Genomic DNA, 21043 nt, shown 5'->3' with positions numbered 1-21043 from the left:
CTACTGTTCAATTTCTCTAACTTAGCATATAATGAATCGTCTCTTCCATTAAGTTAGCCAATCTACTTGAATAATCCTACAATAAAATATTTTAAACTTTTTAACATGAAAAGAAAGACAAACTAGATCTGAATAAGAAAGCAAAAATAATTACAATCTTCAGCGGCAACAAATGAGTAATGGTCGAATATCTAGCAACATATCCTTTACACCATGCCTCCCACCTGATGTGGGTGTTAGCTTAGAATATTTTTTCAATTTTTTTACCACTAATACTTTCGCTCAGGGATTCAACAGAAGACACGGGTTTTTTGAGAAACTGCATGAGAAGTATGTATAGATTATGAGAAACTGCATATATATAATAAGTTTTCTGATTGATACAAACCAAATTCCATCCACATTTCATACACATATCAGTTTTCAACATTTTTAAGACTAATTGATATCGAATTTGTTCGCATTTCATACACATTGTGCCGCATATATGATGACATATAGCAGACTCCGTACACATTTCATACATATATTAGTTTTCAACATTTTTTAAAACTACATTTTATATAATTTATACAGATTTTCAAAATAAATAATGGTCATATATATCTCAAAATGATACAAATCAATTTTTATATACAATTAATACACAAGTTAGTAATCAAAAATACTTTGTAATATTGGTTTGAAAATCTATACTAGGAGAGAAAATGAATTTTAGGTATGAAAACGGTGTCTATCATAGAGGAGGAGAGAGAGAGAGAGAGAGAGAGAGAGAGAGAGAGAAATATTTTAAAAAAGAAGAAGAAGTTGAATGGTAACTATCCTAGAATTAAGTCCACATTTAAAATCAGATTTTCTTCCTTAAAAAAAGTCAAAAATCGTTGGTATCCCATTAAGCCCAAATCTGATATAGTTTGTAATTTTGTTGGTATGTTTTGTAAATAAGAAAAAGTATCCTTATGTTTTATAGTATAGAGTCTTAAATAGGTATTATTAGGTCATTTTCCCTTTTCATAAACCTTTCCAACTGATCTCAAAGTGTATTTCATAGTTTTTCGACTTATTTCTTCCACCACTTGAATAATAAGATACTTTTTATCAGAAAAAAACTAGTGTTTTGACAAAAAAGCAGTTGTATTCAACATTTTCACTCAATGTATATATATGTATGTGCCTGCTCAGATTGTATGTGTCTTTATTGTTTCTATCACATATTCTCTTTGTTAATCTTGTCTTTATCAAATTTTAGAGACTGATTCGACCCCTCTATTGCTCCTTGTAAATTTATATGTTAACACTTATATGCTGAAATTTAAAAAGAATGACAACACTAATGTCTAATACCTTTTTCAAATTTTTGTGTTGTACTATTTTTGGAATTTCCCAAGGACTCACCTTCACCTTTACATGATAAATTCTATCTATATAACATCCAGATTTAAGGAAATCATGTCTAAGACATCCGTAAAAATCAATGTTATCACGAAGCATTGCATTGCAAGTGAAGCAGGTGCTCTCCACCGCTCCATGCGCCATCCCGTGAGCGCTAACAATTCAAAAACAACAAAATACTAAAAAATAACATAATTTTTCTCAAAAAAAAAAAAAACACACCAAAAGTTCCTCAGAGTCTTGGGCCCTGGCCACTCAGCTGGCAATGTGTTGGTGTTATATTTTAGCATCTCGATCAAATCTTCATCTGAGATGCGTCATTTCAAAAGTTGACGTTCTATTTTATACTGCAGTAGCGTAGCCAGGAATTCCTTTAAGGGTTTTCAAGCTTTTAAGTATTTTTTTCTCGAATGGGTGCACCAAAAACTTAAAATCAAAATGGGTGCACCAAAAACTTAAAATCAAAATATGCAATATTTAGCTCAATCATAAGCACACACTCAAATGAACACCATCAACAAATACTAAAAACAAAAATTTGACAACATAATGCTTTAAAAGCTTATCTTCAACATGAAACACAATATCTACTAAGCACACATTTACACAAAAATCACACAAAAGCTAATACAATATAATATTAGCATATGAACAAAAAATCTAAAGAAAGGTGTTAACAGCGGTAATTAATCCACTGTTGACGTTTTAACATTACCTTGTTTGAGAAACTAAGAGATGGAATAAAACATACAAGAAAAAGCAAGACAAACTTTTTAAGATAGAAGAAAATGCAAGACAAACTTGTGATCTATGCATGAAGTTGAAAGAAGAAAATGCAAGACAAACTTGTGATCTATGCATGAAATTGAAGATAATAAGCATCTAAAATAGTACTCTCCTTCAATGTTTTAGGCATACGGTTCTTCTCATGCGATCTATCACAATATGAAAAAAATTAGAAAATTTAGAAAGCAACACATATAACTAAAGGGATAGAAGTCGCCTAAGGAAATGTAACTGCAGTCTAAACTTCATATTTGAATACACCATGTTTTCTTTTTGAATAGGTAATGTAGGCTAAAATTGGAATACAATTAAGCATCTCGTATGTCAAAAGATTTTCCAAACACATCTTAATTATCAAAGTGAAGTTAAAAGGAAAACAACAGCAAAACAAAATATTTTTTCTTTCATAGAGATAATGCCTCCACAAACAAAGTTAAAATGAAATGCTTAAGTTAAAGCATGCCATCTTAGCCACAAAAACTAACATTACATTGTTAGCATAAGTTATCTGATTTTACAAATGTCAAGTTGATCATCTGGATGAAGAAACCAAGCACGTCATTGCCACAATGTCATTGGAAAGGTGATATTTGTGGGGATAAAGAAGGAAAAAATGGAACTATGGAAAAAAAGATAAAAGGGCGAGAATATGGTTGTTTAAGGGGCCGAATTCTAACCGGTGTAATTCAAATTTAACCTATGCTTTATTCTTTCTTAGTAATTTTCTACATAATTGTTTTGCTTCTGCTATCGCAACCCCATCACAAACTTTGTTGTTGTGCAATACTAGGTATGAAAAGACGAGTAGAACTAAACATGAGTCAAAGAGATAGCACGTGTTCAAACCTTAATCACAAGTTGCTTTGTTTTCACTCCTTTACTGGTATTCTCCACAATCATCTAGGCCATCTGAGTTCCTTTGACTTTGCACAGTTATTCATGATTTTGGCATGACTCGCAATGAAATTGATAAGATAAATAACTTTATGAACAAATGGGAAACACCGGATATACCAAACAAAGAATGACATACCAAATGTTTATTAGAGCCATATACTATTTACATCCTTTCCAATAGCTCACTTTGGCAATTAAATGTATGATCTTAACCTAATCTTCTTTTGACACTTCTATTCGGTATTAGTTCATCTCGAAGACAACATCATTGTTCTTTTCCCATTGTGAGTTTTTCTCCCGTTGTAACTAAAACTGCAAGAAAAGGTCAAGCAACAAAATAAGTCATATGCAAAAGTCTAACTATGTTGGTGTCAAACAAATCATGACATAGCTAGGGAGGGATATTTGACAACAAAACTTCTCTTTTATTTATTAATAAGTACTAATTTATTCCTAAAAATACCTGGTTCAAAAATCTTTCCCGCTCTGTACAGTAATAGTAGAGGGCAAGCTAAAGGACTAAATTAACTATGATAAACTTAATAAAACAGTAAAATACCAAAAGTAATATGAATTTCCAGCTAATATATTGTTGATTCCTAACAAGATTTATCTATGCAGAGGACTTCCGCTTCTTCGGCATCTAAACCCTAACGATGACTGTTTAAACATGAACTATGTGACTATACGATTGAAATTGAAACTGCTTTGTGATGCATGAAAAAGTATAATGGTGGTGTACAAGGTGGAAAAATGAATATGGAACCGACTTTGAGACTTCATACTCTCTAGCAATTGGGGGTTAGAGTTCCCCTCTTCTTGCTCCTTTAATAATTAACAAGCTTAATCAATGAGGCAACTTCATGGCTTCAACTTTTTTATTTGCTGAATTTCTTGCTGCAACTGATTTTAACTTGTCGGGTTCTTCTTCGTTAGTTGCTAACTGTTCTCTTTTTTGATATAATCTCTATTTTCAGTTTGTTGTTATTATCTAGTTGGCTTATAGCAATATTGTGGGGTGAATGATATATATATATATATATATATACACACACACACATACACATACACTAGTGTCACTTGACCCGTGCTAAGCCCGGGCCCAAATTAACGTTAAAAATTAAATTTGTTGATATTTTTTTTTTTCCAAAAGATTTGCTCTTACTTCGTTGTTTATGTAAGATCACTTTGACACTTCCTAAAGACTTTTAAAATATTTGAGTACAAAAAAGTATTTGAAAGTTAAAGGAGAATATAGTTTTAATTGAAATATTTGACTTTTTTTTTCCAAAAATGATCAAACATATGCACACACAAAAGCTCTTTTAATTTATATTTTACTGAATTTTTTTGAGATTATAATCTCCAATGATTCAAATTGAGTTTTATCATATGTAAAATTAATTTCATTTGTTTCTCTGAATTGAACTCATATTGGCTAACTTATTTTTGGCAAAAGATATGTTGTATTTAACTAATGTCAAAAATATATAATGCTACAATATTGAAAACCAATAAAGTTAACTTATAAATAAATATAAACAATTAAAAGTCTTGGTATTGCAAGATACTCTTGTAGATGTTCTTTCAAATTAAATCATACAAAAAAATACTGAAAAGTCAATGAGATTAAATTGTTCTTACTTTAAGCTTTCTTTTTCCTTATAAAATTATAGGAGAAAATAATTTTAAAAAATTACATTTAATCGGACCAATGAAAATTTAATATAGTAAATGATAAATGGTAAGTAACATCAATATATAATACTAAATAATATAAGAACAATGTTTTAATTCAAATATGTATGATTGTGCTTTGTGGGGGTCCACTAACACCTTTTTCATGGCATCATCATTTTTAATGGTATGTAAAAAGCCCTTAGAGTTCTCAATATTTATCAAAATGTGTGAGGATTCACAATGTAATAAAAGCTTTAATTAAGGGTAAAAAGAGAAAAAAATTATGTGTAGACTACAACAAATTAGTATTCTCTCTTATATATAGTAGTAATATATATATATATATATATATATGGAAATTTTAAAGGTTGGTTTACGTGTAATAATGTGGGTTGGGAGGGAATATTTGGGGGGAGAAACATGGAAAAAAAATGAGAAATGGCCGAAATCTTGGTTTGGATCCCATAACATGACTCGATCGGCAACCAACAAGGATTGCTGACATGTCTTCCTCATGTTGTTTGTGATGAACGAATAAAATAAATAACAAATTCTATACAATGCGTCTAATACGTATTGGCTATGAAAATAATAAAATAACCGCAGCATACCATGCCGAGAAGCTTCTAAGAATTTGTACAAGTGTTGCTTCTACATTTATTCGAATGGAATTGAGAATGGGCCGTCTTCTACTCTTTTCCTTTGGGCTGAAACTTAGTTGGTGCAAGGCCCAAACTCTTTTCTGAGTAAACCCGATTGTCCATTTGTTATTTTTGTTTCGAGACATATCTGCAAACTTCGATCCATAGGAAGTCTTTGTCTTGTTCAACAGTTTTTTCCTTTGAACAAGACATTTTTTTACTGTTTCCAATGTGGGTTTTGGGAACTGGGATTGTTGTTTTTACTGTAAAAAGACATTTTTTTCAGTTTCCTAAACATTTCTCATTCACGTGTCAGCCTAGGTAGGATTTCGTTTGTTGAGGCGGAATGGAAGAGCAAAAATGGTCCACCTTTTTAATGGAGACGATGTTTTCTTTGGCAACTTTTAACGAATGACATAATCAAACGAAAGTAAATTGTTAAGGAGCAAAATTGGACATTTTCCTAGAAGATCTGTTGGAGCAAAAGCAAGTTTAATCAGGTCCTTTTGTCCCAATTTTAATCGTTTTAAATTGATTTATGGTCCAAAATATAAAATTTAACTATTAAATTTTTTATATATCTATTAGTCTCTTGGAACAAAAACTTCTACCATTTGGAACAAAGTCCAAGTTGTTTGCTTTGCTGATATAGCATCGAAGTGTCTTGGATTATCCTTCCAAGTACTGAATTACTCTGAACAAGTATTTATGAATTTCTCTTGTGCAACTCAAGCACAGTTAGTAATTTAAATTCTGCTTTCTTTCTCTCCCTTTTGCTTTTCTTATCTTCTCTCACATTTCTGTATTAAGCTATTCAGAATCTATCAGTGGAACAACTTCCTTTTAACACAAGTCCCGAGTAAGATTCTGTAATGCTAAACCAGCCCAAAACTCTCTTAACATGAGGTGACATAGTCCGTTTTAAATTAAACCCACACCACTTTTTTCAAAATGTCTTACACCATTAAAAATATTCAACTGTTTATAAGCAACTTTTTTTGTTTCTTTTCTGTGTTCCATATGGGACTTTGTACTCACACACCCCAAAACTCAACAGATTCTCCTCTCAACTTTAGGCTTCAGCAAAACAAAAAGCAATGTGTATCTTTGTTCTTTTATCCACATCCACTATTAGTGTTACATGCTTTTACAAAATCTACAACAAAACTTAGTTTCTAGCTAAGCAACACTACAAATCCAGCAGAATATTGCTCACTTTCTTCATCTACAACTCCGCACACAAATTCTTTTATCTCCCAAAAAGCAAGATGTCATTTCGGCAAATTGATTAAAAAAGTAACAACTTGTTACCAATTTGACATCACTGATCACACCATATTTGTAAACTCAATCTTGTATATCCTCATGCAATATTGTTTATCTCCTGCCAGCAGTATGTTGTACTCCACAATTTCCAAGAAAAAATAGGCTTCAAAGGAAGTTACAGTTCATCGATCATAATCCGCTAGCAGTATCACAATACAAATTAATATGTGGTAGTAATAATAATTCAGGAAGCTTTTTTGAGGGACAGCTGCTGAAGTAGTCGGCGTAATAGGTCCAGCTCCAAATACTGTTGAACCACTTGAATTTGTTGTATTCAAAATTGATGCACTTGTACTGCAATTCATTAGATTTATCAGAAATTCTATTGCATGATACAGGTTCGGTTGAATAAAAATACAACTTTAATCACCTTGTTGATGGAAATTGGCATGAACCACTACCTGCACACGACATAAGAAAATAGGCTTAATAACATGTAATATGGTGAACTTTCCGATTTGGTTACAGGACTTATGGGAATTGTTAGCTTACTGGGATCAGTGTTTGTAGTAACAGCAGCACCAGCAAAATTGCAGCTATTAGGAACTGGATTTTTCTGATAATAACTATTGAATGCAAAGGAAGCGTGATTGCGGAGCGTGTTGGGGTTGTAACAGCTTCCTCCAGCCTGGATGGCAGAGCAATCAGCACCACCATATCCACAGGCATAGTCTAACGCGACCTGTAGGGTCGTCTGCGAGGCAGCTTGGCTAGCAACACACCAACTGCTGCTCGAGCTTGATGAAGATACCGGTGAATTGGTTATGGATGGTGTCATTACCGGATTGGCTGGACCGTTAGGGGTCGAATCAGGATCCGAGATTGTGGGGTTCAGCACTGGGGTAGTTGTAGTGGGAGTAGTGGTGAGAGGAGTTCCAGTTGGAACTGTTGTTATTGGAGTTGTTATGTCCTTTTGACTAGTTGAAGAATTCTGTTCTAAGGATCTTGTATGTGTAGCATTTGAACCTGCAAATTTACAACAACAATAATTGTACTGTTGAATTATATAATTGGTGGTTTTGATTCTAATTTTGGTAAAAGTAATCTACAAAAAAATTAACCTGGGGACACTTTTACTGCAATTGTATATGCAAACTTAAAGGGAATTAATATTCCTTACCTGTAATGAAAGCGACATCCAATTTATAACTTTTACCAATTGGAATGAAATTTCTGGTCATGTAATTATGACTACTGTCTACCCTTTAATGCAGCTTACTCGATAAAAATGCAGAATTATTATACTACTTCCGCCGTTTCATTTTATGCGTCTTAATTTGACTGACATGGAATTTAAGAAAGCAGAAAAACTTCTGAATTTTGTTGTCGTAAACTAAAGATGTATGTAATATATATCATAATGCATTTTGTGTCTTGTGATCTTAAATATGTTATGTAAGTAATTATTAAATATAAAAAGTGAATTTTTGTTTAAAAACAGACTAAAAAGTAAAGTAAGACACAAAAATTGAAACGGGGGGAGGGAGTACTAGTTAAAATAAGAGATAACAGAATTTGCTGGACCATTTATCTGTTGTGTAAGAAATTGATTTATAAGTTTCCCCCTTGTCTGAACAAAAGCTAGAATTGCAACTAATACTCATTTTGGTATTCACCTGATCTAGAACAAACTCAGTTTATGATAAACTGAGAGAAGCATAATGGTTCTAGTGGAAGGCAGAAGTTGAAATATGATTTCAAAAACAACATGCTCAGAAAATTTATTTGACAAGGGAAAAAAGGGGCACTATAGACAATCAAAATAATGAGCGAAGAAAAAGATAGATGCAGAGTCAAAAAAGATGAAATGAATAATCATTGTCCTTTTTCCAAAGGGGAAAGTTTAATAGTTAATCACTCTCTCTGCATAATAATTCAAACAGGGAATTCAAATTGAAACTTCTTCACATGCAAATTCTCCTATGATTTCAATAATTATGACTAATAAAACATTGAGAACCAAAGCCATTCAGAATATGCGCAAGAAAAGTTTAGACATCAATGTTCTTTAAGATATAATAGGCCAAGAAAATATTAAATTTTCCCCAAAAAGTATAAGAAACAGCATCATTTTGGCTCATAACACAGAGAATAAGATGCCATGTTGGAAAAGAGAAACTTATGCCGAACATAATTGGACATGGGTGTATGACAATTATGAGGAAGAAGAAGATAAATCTCTTCACCTGAACTTATAAAAAGACAACCAAGTTGGATGAATATGCAAAAACTGCTGAGAAACCTCGTAGTCATTGTCCCAAAGTTTCTAACTTGTTTCATCTTCTTCTCTTGTTCTGTCAAAATTCACTCTTACCATGGCATATCAAACAAACGAACCATGATAACGTTATCCAAGGCACATGATATTGTGTGTGTACATATATATGTACTGCTATCCCTTTTTTCTTTTGCAAGAGGGTGGGGCGGTGAGAGAGATAAATAAATTTTAGGTGAGATAGTTGAGTAAAGGGAAGTCGAGACATAACAAGAGGGAGCAAGAAGAAAAAGGTGTAAAAAAGGGAGAAAGGGGGGAAAGAAGTGGAAGGAGTAGAAGAAAAGAAAGTTAAAGAGGGAATTATTTGGAATTTAAGTGTGCTGTGTGGGTTGAAAGTAGTGATGAAGGTAATGATGATGATGATATGTTCAAATTTTAATTTTTTTTTGTTTTGGTTTGGTGATTTGGAACTTTATCAAAATTTATATGGAGCCAATGATCAATTAGCCTGACTTGGTGGAAGGCAACCAAGTGATGCTTCTATTGCTCTCACTAATTGTGCCATGTGCTCTTGTGGTCTCCTTTCAAAAATCAAAATCTTTAATTTGTTACACTCTTCCAAATGTGCCCTCACTCACCTTAATTTGCAACAAGACAAAAGAAAGAATAATTTTTCACCTGATTTTTTTCCCCCAAAAATTCATCAACGGAATAGGAAACAAAACCCTAGTTGCATCTTGGATGCTAATAGGGGTGTACAAAGTAAACCGACTAACCGCACCAAACCGATAAACCGAGTCAACCCGAGAAAAAAACCCGACTAATGGTTTGGTTTGACTTGGTTTGGTGTTGGAAAAAAAAACCCGACCATAATTGGTTTGGTTTATTTTAACTAAAAAAAGTCAAACCGAACCAAACCAACCCGACATTACACGTATTCAATTTTTAAAACATTTTATACATAAAAATATTTATTTGTAAAGTAATTTATAAATATTTCTTAAATTTTTTCGTAATTTTTTATCTATTATCATATTATTCAAGCTCAACTTAATTTTGAACGTCAATAAGTTTTATATCCTATGGATGTTAGTAACTCAAATAAAGTCCAAACCAAAACCAACTCAACACTAATCCTAACAAAAGAAATTCAATTTACTACTAGAATACAATAATGTTGGATATCTATTCTTTAGCTTTGTATAATTGATTTACAGAGTAAAACTACATAACTTAAGTTTTTTTCTTTGTCATGTAAGTAATACTTATTTTAGCATGACTTAGTATTTTTAGATTATGGTCATTTTCTTTTATGGCTTGTTAATTAGCAATATTTATTTTAACCGATTATATTAGCTTTTGTTGAATGTTTTAATACAATGTCATCACTCTTCTCACATTTTGTGTTATTTTCTTAAGAAACACCTTAATTATATAATTGTATGTCACTAGGACGAAAGAAATATTTGAAGTAAAAGTTATATGTTTTGTATCAAGACTATTCCGAAAAAAACCCTGAAAAAACCCGAGAAAACCAAACAACCCGAAAAACCCGAGAAAACCGAACAACCCGAGATTGAAAAACCCGAATTTTATTGGTTTGGTTTGGTGTATAAATTTTAAAACCCGACGCAATTGGTTTGGTTTGGTGTTTAAAAAATCCGAACCAACCCAGTCCATGTACACCCCTAGATGCTAAGATCCAATAGTTTTCGCGGCGGACTCAGAATTTTTAAATCATGAATGTTTAATTATTTTTAATGGGAAAATTGCTATTAGTATAAGATGCTCAGTTAATATATTTGAATGAATTACCATTTTTTTTTAAAAAAATTTTTATTAATTTTTTATAAGTAGTAGTGTTTGCCGTCAAATGCAGTTGGTGCTTGAGCACCATAAATTCAGACTGTTAATTGGTGCTTGAACCAACTTCCAGGGAATCCACAAAAATTAAGGGAATGACAAATTTTTCATGGAAAAGGGCTTTCTGAACTAAACTGAATGTGAGTATTTTTTCATTAGATGTTCTTTTGCAATATACTCTCGACTTGGATTCCATTGCACACGCTACTTAGTTGATGCATGGTTATCTGGAGCGGATTCTCTCTTCTATTGTGGATCCTAACCTTTTTACCCCTGAGAAGAAGGGGGACGACACAACAGTTACACTACTAAGAAGAAGGGGCGGACACATTAACTACACAATAGCTATACAACAAATCATAATCATCTTAATTAGTTACATCTACTGCTTAGTATTTCTTGTTTGGGTTGTTGTAACGTTGGGTGGCCGCGATCATTGAAACGCCAACTACATGGTACAGGTACGTAATATAATTATGTAACCTTTCTATTTCTACACCTCCTTTAGCCAAGCCATCTTTGTCAATTGTTATGTTTTTTCCTTAAAGGTAAGACTTAGGAAGGGATAATATATGTTTTTAGGCACATGGTTTCAAATAGTCATGTCCCAAAAGCATTACACAACTGGTACGAAGTTGGTCATATGTTACTTTTTTCTCCTCCAGCTCGTACTGTGAGTTCATGTAGGTAGGGGCACTTGAATTTTCAGTATTAAACCCCACCTGGTTCTTGTTTTCTCACGCAATAGGCCCACTTCTAAGGATACGATGCTAACCAACCATCCATAAAATACACAAACTTTTTATAGTTTTACCTACAATGCAAATTTATTGTAATAACCCCCTATTTTGTCTTTCTGAAATTTCACCCTTTTGCTTAAACTTTGTAATCCTAAGGAGTTGATATTTTAAGTTCGAACACTTCTTTAAAATTTTAGGCATCAAACAATTAGATTCTTTATTATGGGAAAAAGATTGAATTTACCGCTATGCTATTACAAATAGAGTAACTTTGCTCTTCGTTAAACTTTTGGTATAATGTTACCCGATACCGTTAGGAAAAAGTCTCATTTTCTCCCTTGATCCCTATCAAAGCTCCAACATGGGGATAATTTTTTTTAATCATAATTAAAAGTTAAGAGATAACTTTGAACTATTTTCTTGAAGGATTTGGACATGTGGAGTCTACTCATTTCATGCTAGGGCTCCAATGAATGCAAGGGAAAATAATATGCTAACGACAAAAATGTAACAGATGGCAAAATTAAGCATTTTTATATAATACAGGTAAAGTTTAACATTTTTCCTTCTTGGTAACTGAGAATTGAGTGGTAACGTTACATTACCCATTTTTAATGCTTAAAGAATTGAATAATGACTCACTAGTAAAATTTCTACTTCAAAATCTAGAGGTGCCCTTTCTTCTCTTTGTTTTTACCCAGGTTCTACCCAGCCCACAAGAAATTAAAAAGATATCCTTTGTTGCATGTCTTGAAGAATTTGAAGGACTTTATCTACAAATCTATTAGTAGAACCGAAAAGATGCTAAATATGGACTTTTGCAATAATTGCGGCTATTTTTGTGGCTTTAATCTTATTCGTAGCAAGCGTATCGTAAATTAGTGAAAAACACAAATCCGCAACTGCTCCATTTTTTTGCGCGGATTGCCCTTCTTTTGGGGTGATTTTAAATTTTCTTTCTCATATTGTGTCTTTAAATTACGCCCTCATACCGGGCCTTTAATTTTTGCCCTTCGCATTGCAACTTTGAGCGTTCACGCATAAATCATGAGGTTCTGAGTTCGAACCCCCGCTCAAGCATAAATTAAAAAAAAAAAAAAATTGCAAGGCAAGGTTTGAGTCGCGTGTATGCCGAACCTGGCATACTCTTGTTAAGGAATTACCAAATTTATACCGGGACCGCATACTCACGCTTATGGGCGATTTGGCATAAGTATACGGTCCAAGCATAACACAATTCCTTCACAAGTTTATGCCGGTGGGGGCATACTTTTAATGGGCAAACTTTTATGCCGGACCCGGCATAAACTTGTGAAGGAATTATCAAAGTTATGTCGGACCTGGCATACTTATGCCAAGTCTGCCCATAAGGCATAAGTATGTCGGGTCCGGCATAACTTTGGTAATTCCTTCACAAGTGTATGCCGGTGGGGGCATAGCGAAATTTAAAATCTGCCTTGAGATTTTTTTAAAAAATTTTGACTGTGTGTGGGTTCGAACCTGAAACCCATGGGTTTTAATCGAAGGGCAAAATTTAAAGATTCCAAATATGAGGGGCAAAATTTAAAGACCAACCCAAAAGAAGGGCAATTCGCTGCTCCCACAGTAAATTAAACTATTTAAAGTTGATCACAAGCATCTCTCCGAATCCTAGCCTAAGGAGGTACTTTTGACCAATTGATTCCAAAGTTCTTAGGGGTCATTTATAAATTAAAAAAAAAACTACTAGGAGTATATTTTTTAGACTTCTTTTATGAACCGCAGGTAAAGTGAATTTTTGTGTTTTTTCTTTTTGGATTGATTATTTTAATTTGAGGTAAGCATTTGATATAGACCACAAATGACTATAGAGTTATAGTGGTTAGTGACTATGGTATAATAATTAAAAATTACGCCGTTTCTACCACCTTCTTACTCTTTTTCACAATTGAAAATCGGCAGGCAAATATTTCGAGGTTTGGGCCAAGGAAGAATAGGGCTAAAGGTGAATTCATCATGAAGACTTTTATGGTTGTGTTGTGAAGGTCAATGCAAATGTGAAAATCTGAAGTCACTGTTTGACATTATGGCTCAAGGAGATTCCTTCTACTAAGAAGATAATATGAAAATTTATCCATTTAATTGTCTAAGTTGTGACAGCAGGCCACCACTAGTCGTAGAAGTTAGAACCGCTTTCCTTTTAATTTGGCTATTGCGTGAAGGGGAAATATAGTTTAGGTCATGGCAATTGAATGGAAGGAGAAAATAGTTTTTTAGGTTGTTAGTAAATGTACGGTCCCATAAGTTCAATACTGAGCCGGTAGTATATTGATCAATTCAGTGTACTAATCAAGTAATATGGCGTCTAGCAACACTTCTTAACAATTAGATAGGATGAAGTATACAATTTAGTCTCAAGGATCCGTTAGAAGAAAAATAAAGTATTTCCTTTTGCCCTTATAGCTCCAAGTCATCTTAGGATATGGCTCGACTATTAAATCCTAATTGGTGATCCTTCATTCAATTGTCCTGGAGCAGTCAAAAATTTTCAATGCCATATATTTAGTTCAAATATTCAGAAACATATGTTCGAATCTATCATATGTGAGATTGAATTTTGGACAGATCAACTAAATCCCTATAACAATTATTGCTTGGACTTCTAGGATTGTGTGCTTAGCTAAATATAGGGAAATCGACGATTCCTGAAGCTTTAATGCAAGTTGAATAATGCGTCATGGAATGATATGTAAGTTAGAAATAAGAAGTCAACTAAAGCATTAGATTTTCATTTTAATGCAAGAGGAAGAATTAAGCTTAGGGAGTTTCTCATGTTGAATACCTTTAGCTTCTTCGCGTATTTCCTTCTTTATATTTTCACGCTGTTAATTAAAATTTCGACTCACATCGCTTTCAAGCTATTGCGATGCTGGGACTTGGGTTCGGAAGATAAACATGAAATCAGGACATTTTGGTAAGAAAACGTCCTTACATGTGCATCCCAAAGTATATGATGGATTAGGAAATCTTTAAGGGACTGAGTAAACAATAATGTGTGAGATCAACTAAGTAATGCGGAGTGCACACAATTCTCATGGTCCTTTTTTTTTTTTTTTCAGGATACCTAGAACTTATCTGTTTTATCTTCTAGGAATCCAACAAAAAATAAAGATGCGATTTCCATATTTTTATGTCTACGCTTTTATCAGAAATCCAATGGAGACAAACATATTTTGTTTTACAAGCACATATGTCAGTCCGTGAATATAGGCTATAGCCTGCACAAATGGGGACATAGTCACATAACCAATAATAATATTCAGCCTTTGGCAGTGTAAATCTAGCACATCAAGTTTGCAATTTTATGAGTTCTGTGTCAGTTACTCACTGCAATGTGGCGTAGGCCAAGGAGAGTATAATTAAGGGAGATGTTGGTATATGTTTGTGAAGCAATCAACAAGAAAGGGGAATCTATTGAGAATTAGGAATTGGATGAATAAACTAAAATGCCAATGATTTACACTATTAAATTAAAAAAGTGTAACACTTTAATTTGTTCACAATATTATTAAATTCTTTGTGCTAGTAAAGAATATAATAACATTTCATTTGCTCTACTAATTTTATTTATTTGACTAATTAGATCTCTAATTTAATTATCAAATAATTAACCATTTGGAAAAGATCATAATACTGACTACTGTGCTATCCCATAGGTTCAATACTAAGCCGATAGTAAATAGATCAATCAATATACTAATCAAAGGTGGCGTCCAGCAACACTCCTTGACGACCAAATAAAATTAAGCCTAGCAAGTATCTCCTGACGAGACTATTGAATGCTCTTGGGCATCAACTTTAGAAGAAGAAGAAAAAAAGAGGAAGGAAGAGGAAGGAATTGTGTATGTAACCATGTTTAAAAAGAATAATTTTGAGCTATGCAGGAAAGACTAATCAAGGAGGGAAAAAAAGAAGGGAAAGGACCATGATCTAGTTCAATACTTCTGAATGGAGAAGTTCAAGAGTTTGCATCCCTTTAGAGAACAACAATGTGTGAAATAAATTTTGTAATGCACAACTCTCAGGGTCTTTCTGTTTCATGGAAGCTAGAACTTGTCTAATTAGTTTCTAGGAGTCCAACAAGAAATTAAGGATGCCCTTTCCACATTATGTGTTCACGGTATTATCAGAAATCCAATGGAGACAGTACTAAATTTTTTAAGCACAACTTCAATCCATGATAGCCTGCACAAATGGGGACATAACCAATATAATCTTCAACCTTTGGCAGTGTAAATCTAGCACACAGCTTTGCAATTTAATTAATTCTGCCAGTTAGTTACTGCAATGTAGTGTGAACCAAGTAGATTATAAGTAAGGTATATATTGGTATATCTTTGTGAAGGCAATCAACATGAAAGTGTGATCTGTTGAGAATTAGGAATTGGATGAATAAACTACAATGCCAATGATTTGCAGTATCAATTAGCTTTACTTAACTATCTCCTAATCTTTAGTCATTCTTTTTGGTTCTGCATTAAATTTATCTTCCAAAACCCCCTACTTAAACACAGATTCATAATCCAAATCTTTGTATTCTCTTTAATTTCTGTAATCAAGTGTGAAGTATAACAAATGGCTGGCAGTGCAAACCAAAATCAAGAACTTGACACAATTGGTAACCGCAAGCCTGGAGTTGATGCAAGTGGCTTAATGTTGGCTGCAAAATTGCCAAAGGTATCGGTCCCCGTGCGCGAGGGAGATTCCATAAGACGTCCACGTGGCAGGCCAGCTGGCTCAAAGAACAAGCCTAAACCTCCAATCATCATCACGAGGGACAGCGCTAACGCCCTGCGTGCACACGCAATGGAGGTGAATTCCGGGTGTGACGTGAACGAAAGCCTAGTGAATTTTGCCCGAAGGAAGCAACGTGGCATATGCGTGCTGAGCGCTACAGGGTGCGTGACAAACGTGACATTGCGCCAACCGGCCACGTCAGGGTCAATTGTGACCCTCCATGGCCGGTTTGAAATCCTCTCGATGCTTGGGTCGGTCCTACCACCACCAGCCCCACCAGGGGTAACAGGGCTAACAATTTACTTAGCAGGCGCTCAGGGACAGGTCATAGGCGGGGGCGTGGTGGGTGCACTCATCGCCTCAGGACCCGTCGTGATCATGGCTGCAACGTTCATGAACGCGACGTTTGATCGCTTGCCATTAGACGACGATGATCTTGTTAATTCTGCTGCTAATTCTGCTCAAAACCAACATTACCAAAAGAATCATCAGCGTCATCAGGTCGATGTTCCAGATATCTATGGCTTACCACAGAGTGTAATTAGTACTAATGGTGCTTTGCATCCTGAGGTCTATTCGTGGGCACCTGGAAGGACTTTATCAAAGTCCTAGATTTGTTAAAGTCTTGAGGTTAGAAAAAATAATCAGTAATCAAGAAAGAACCATAAAATGTAGGCATTTAATATTTTATAGTAGTACTTAGCCCTATTTTATTCAGTTCTGTTATATTGTAAGCCCTTTAGCTAGAAAGAGAATACAAGGCAATTGAACTTCACCAGTGAGAGAGTATTACAGATGTTAACTTTCCAGTATGTTGCGAATTTAAATGTAGCTTAATTTGCACATTTAATTAAATACCACATACAGATATAGAATAGTCCAGACTTTACATAATGCGAGGAGATCAGTTTTGTGAACCATTACAAATCAGTAAGATTTAACACAAAAGATGGTTAAAATAACATAACAGATCATTATCGTTTGTAGGGTTATTTCTTCTGTTCAAATTGTAATGGGTCATTTCTCACAACCTTCAGTATGAAGCAGACTTTTTTTCTTTTTAAGGGGGAATATAGTATCAAGAACTTATGTTTATTATTAATAAGTATAACCAGTTGGATAATGTTCATCTTTTCACATCGAGTTGCTCACATCCACATGAAATTAGAAAATTTAGTTTACTCAATGAATATTTATGTAATTGTTCATGCTGCTACCAAACATCACAAAGTATAATCTAGTTAATTACACTATCCTCCTTTTAAAAATAATTTACCATGTTGAGTTTAGATTATTTATAAAAAAATTCTTAACACAAATAGGGTAGTTCAGAATAATTATTTATACGTAAAGATTCTTAACACAATAAGTAACAAAGCTGCACCCTGCCTCCTTTTGAAGAAAGACTAATCACATTTTCTTTTTGGAAACTTGCCTATTCTATTGCATCCAAATATGAAATAAACAGAAATATTTTTTGAGAAAGCAGAATTTTGTTTCTCTCTGAACTTCCTATATGGAATAATACAACTACCGACTTTAAAAACTCACCAACACGAAGCACTACTAAGTACTTGTTTACAAGTACATAGATTTTATCCTAAACAGTAACTAGTTTATACATCCTGAGTTTATTTTTTAGCCTAGTACACCAACGGAACAACCTTGGAACAAATTGAGGAAAATTAAAACGAATTCGATCATAAACAACTAGGAGGAGATTGTCTTCCATACGAAGCACCAATCACGTTTAAGCACGAAGACTCAGCTGGTCCTCCTCGTCCATGGTACACCAAGTTGATATTGTTAAGCTGCACATTCTTACAGGGCACCAATTTGCTACATTTTAAGGTGATTGCGACTTTTGAACTAGATATTCCCCATATATTACTGAATGTCACATTGCTTATTTGTACTTTGGAATTGTCCTGTCCCTACACAACATAAAAATAAAAAAATAAAAAAAAATGCTTCAATAATATATTCAAATTCACTATGTAAAAGGAATTGGTTATAAGAAATGTGTTCATCACACGTACCAGCTGGTTGCTGCAAGAAGGAAGGGGCAATATTGTTGATCAATTAGGATTGGATTATGGACATTTTCCATGTAAATGTCACCAAAAAATATATCAGAAGCCTGACTTGACAAAGAAGGTGCCCAAGTTTTGATCCTTGCACCATTTTGAGTACCGATAAACGTGCAATTTCTCACATTTATCCCTGTAACAAATTCTCCAGGAGATTTTCCTAGGCTACCTATGCTAATCCCATGACCAGGTCCACAAGTAACATCGGAAATGGTGATGTTTTGACTTCCATTAACCATGGAAATACAGTCATCGCCGGTCTGAATGACAGTTCTTGAAATTTTAATGTTGGTTGAAAGTCCGATGTGAATGCCGTCGGTATTTGGGCTATCGGCTGGAGCTGTCAATCGTACGAAACTTATGTTTATGTTGTTGCAGGCAAAGAGGTTGATGTGGGAGTTCTTGCTGTTGATTGATCTCAAATGATGGATTCTTGAATTTGTCACGAAGTCAAATCTCATTGTCTGATTAAGTACATTAAAAAAAAAAAAATACAACATCAGAATTAAAATAAGAAAAGTCACTTGAAACAAGAAGTATATTGCAAAGTTATATTTTTTGCTTGGCTTGTGGAATTGGTCTCCGGTTGAAAGACACTCAATTATTTCACCGACAACATTCCCCGTTACTTTACCAAAGATATGGATGAATAATTATGTCCACCAGGACTTAATTTTTTTTTATTTAGTTAAAAAGAAAATGGGAAAGGGATTAAGAGAACCTTTAGTGAAATCTTACCCAAAAATGAAAAGTTCGTATAACTAACTAACTAAACTACCAAGATTCTCCGAGCTTAGAAATTTGAGACAATTTTTTGTATTTCAAAGAGATGTTATTATTTGTATTTGTTTAAAAAAAAAAAATGGGCTAGAGTGTATCATTGAATAGTGTAGGGGCAAGAGAACCTTTGGTGGGATTAGAGTTGTTAGCAAAAATGAAGAAAATCCCTTGCAACCACTGAACTCAACTTTAGTCCCTATTTGGAAAAGGTCGTGTGGGTCAAAATAAAAGGTTCCTTTGACTAATATAGGTTCTATACATGTGAAAATTCTAGTACTAATAATTAATTACCACCTTACCTTAAGTGACTTTCATAATAAGAAACATAATTATGTAGTAGCATGTTAGGTGGGATTATGTAGAATCTCAATTACAAAGAAGATCTTAGTCCTAACAAGGTAAAGTAAATTTAAGGAGAAAAAGAAATGGACTTAATGACTTCACACTGCTTAAGTGCTCCTAAATGTCATTTGATACTTACAAGAGTAGACATAATTCCCAATTCAAGGATCTTAATAGAGCTAAATCAGGGAACTAAAAGATATACTTAATATACTTCCAAATCTTTCAAGAAAAATAAAAATTCTATAGGAATGGATTTCACTTCAAAATCAACTTCCCGTTTTAGAAAATGAAAATAAAAAAAAAATTGATAATCGTCATGTCGGGCAAACTTTTGCCGACCTCGATTAATTTCAGGAGATATCAACAAGCTACCACCAATACAGATACTAGATAACTCTGAAAATAAATTATTTTTTTATTTGACAAGGGGGAAAATCTTACCACAGGAAGAGGCATGCATTGGGGATTTTTGGAACAATCATTGTAAGGCCAAGCAGCAGCACCTTGCCCATCCAAATAACCACCACCTTTAACAACTAGCCCATCTATGTAACGAAAAGCAATCCAGGTGTTTGTATTGAACAAAGATGGATGAGTGGGAGCTTTTAATACCCCTTTTATTACAAATCTCATGAATCCCCTGCATGGACCCTCAAATGAAACTGTACCCAACTTGTAAGTTCCATATGGAATATAAACCACACTATTTCCTCTCCATTGACAAGCATCATCCCATGCCTTCAGAAATGCCTGAAATACACAAAATCATAGCGACTCAAAAAAATTAGTAACCTAAAGTCAAATTTCAATCAAAAAAAGGAAAGTCGCGATTAGAGCGAGCATGATTCAATATGTGCACCAATTACTTTGTTACCATAGTCACACCATTTTTCACTTTGCAAGAGTCTATACAAACAAGAAAATAGGTTCTAATTTCAATACAAACCTGACTATTATCTCTCTTCTCATCAGCAACTGCACCATAATCCTTGACATTGAAGTACTTCAATGGTGAATGATAATATTGGGCATTAGCTATGCTCAAGAATACTAACAACCACACACCAAAAATTGCAGAAGCAAATGAAACCATTTTTTTTTTTACTCTACTCTCTAATCTCTCTAAAACACAAGATTATATAAAATGACATGGGCTTTAAATGTTTGATTTGCAAAACGACACAATTAAGGTACCCTTTTTTGCCAAAATTTAATTTGTTTCCTCGTTCTTGGACTTATTTTCCAATTTTGGATTTATGCATTATCTCTTTTTGGCCTTTTCATGATTACTTACCTAACAGATGTATTTTACCAAGGTTGCTACGAAATTAAATCCACTGATAATATTGTCAATAACATTAATGCATTTGGTTTAGGGTAACTATATATCCTATTAAGTAAAATTATAAAAAAGCTATTAGTACGGATGTCGTCGGTAGTAATTAACTGCCAAGGAATTGTTTCTTTAATTTGTCACCAGCATTAATAAGCTCGTCAAGGATTTACATAATT

At 33.7% G+C, this 21043-nt stretch overlaps 3 protein-coding genes and 1 long non-coding RNA gene across 4 annotated transcripts; 2 read left to right on the top strand and 2 right to left on the bottom strand.

The window, feature by feature from the left end:
- Nucleotides 1–6481: 6481 nt before the first annotated feature.
- LOC132036789 (glucan endo-1,3-beta-glucosidase 1-like) lies at nucleotides 6482–9269 on the bottom strand. Its single transcript, XM_059427176.1, has 4 exons — nucleotides 8909–9269; nucleotides 7215–7688; nucleotides 7093–7123; nucleotides 6482–7016 (listed from the first exon to the last, which is right to left on the bottom strand). Exons 1-4 carry the CDS (start codon nucleotides 9000–9002, stop codon nucleotides 6845–6847), a joined length of 771 nt encoding a protein of 256 aa, XP_059283159.1. The 5' UTR covers nucleotides 9003–9269; the 3' UTR covers nucleotides 6482–6844.
- On the top strand, nucleotides 9221–13743 carry LOC132036790 (uncharacterized). Its single transcript, XR_009409669.1, has 2 exons — nucleotides 9221–9344; nucleotides 13482–13743. It is a non-coding gene; the product is annotated as an uncharacterized LOC132036790 (long non-coding RNA).
- A 2285-nt stretch (nucleotides 13744–16028) lies between these two features.
- On the top strand, nucleotides 16029–17179 carry LOC132036897 (AT-hook motif nuclear-localized protein 16). The gene has a single exon (XM_059427306.1). It carries the CDS (start codon nucleotides 16155–16157, stop codon nucleotides 16926–16928), a length of 774 nt encoding a protein of 257 aa, XP_059283289.1. The 5' UTR covers nucleotides 16029–16154; the 3' UTR covers nucleotides 16929–17179.
- Nucleotides 17180–17760: 581 nt separating this feature from the next.
- LOC132037275 (exopolygalacturonase-like) lies at nucleotides 17761–20656 on the bottom strand. Its single transcript, XM_059427769.1, is given in 5 exon segments — nucleotides 17761–18250; nucleotides 18356–18378; nucleotides 18381–18870; nucleotides 19973–20281; nucleotides 20478–20656. Coding segments are annotated over 5 exon segments (1203 nt in total). The 5' UTR covers nucleotides 20625–20656; the 3' UTR covers nucleotides 17761–18016.
- Between the last annotated feature and the right edge of the window lie 387 nt (nucleotides 20657–21043).

The sequence above is a fragment of the Lycium ferocissimum genome, chromosome 11, assembly GCF_029784015.1.
Source record: "Lycium ferocissimum isolate CSIRO_LF1 chromosome 11, AGI_CSIRO_Lferr_CH_V1, whole genome shotgun sequence".
In the NCBI taxonomy this organism is placed as follows: domain Eukaryota; kingdom Viridiplantae; phylum Streptophyta; class Magnoliopsida; order Solanales; family Solanaceae; genus Lycium; species Lycium ferocissimum.
The sequence above is the reverse complement of the archived record's forward strand: the minus strand, read 5'-3'. Positions and strand labels throughout refer to the sequence as shown.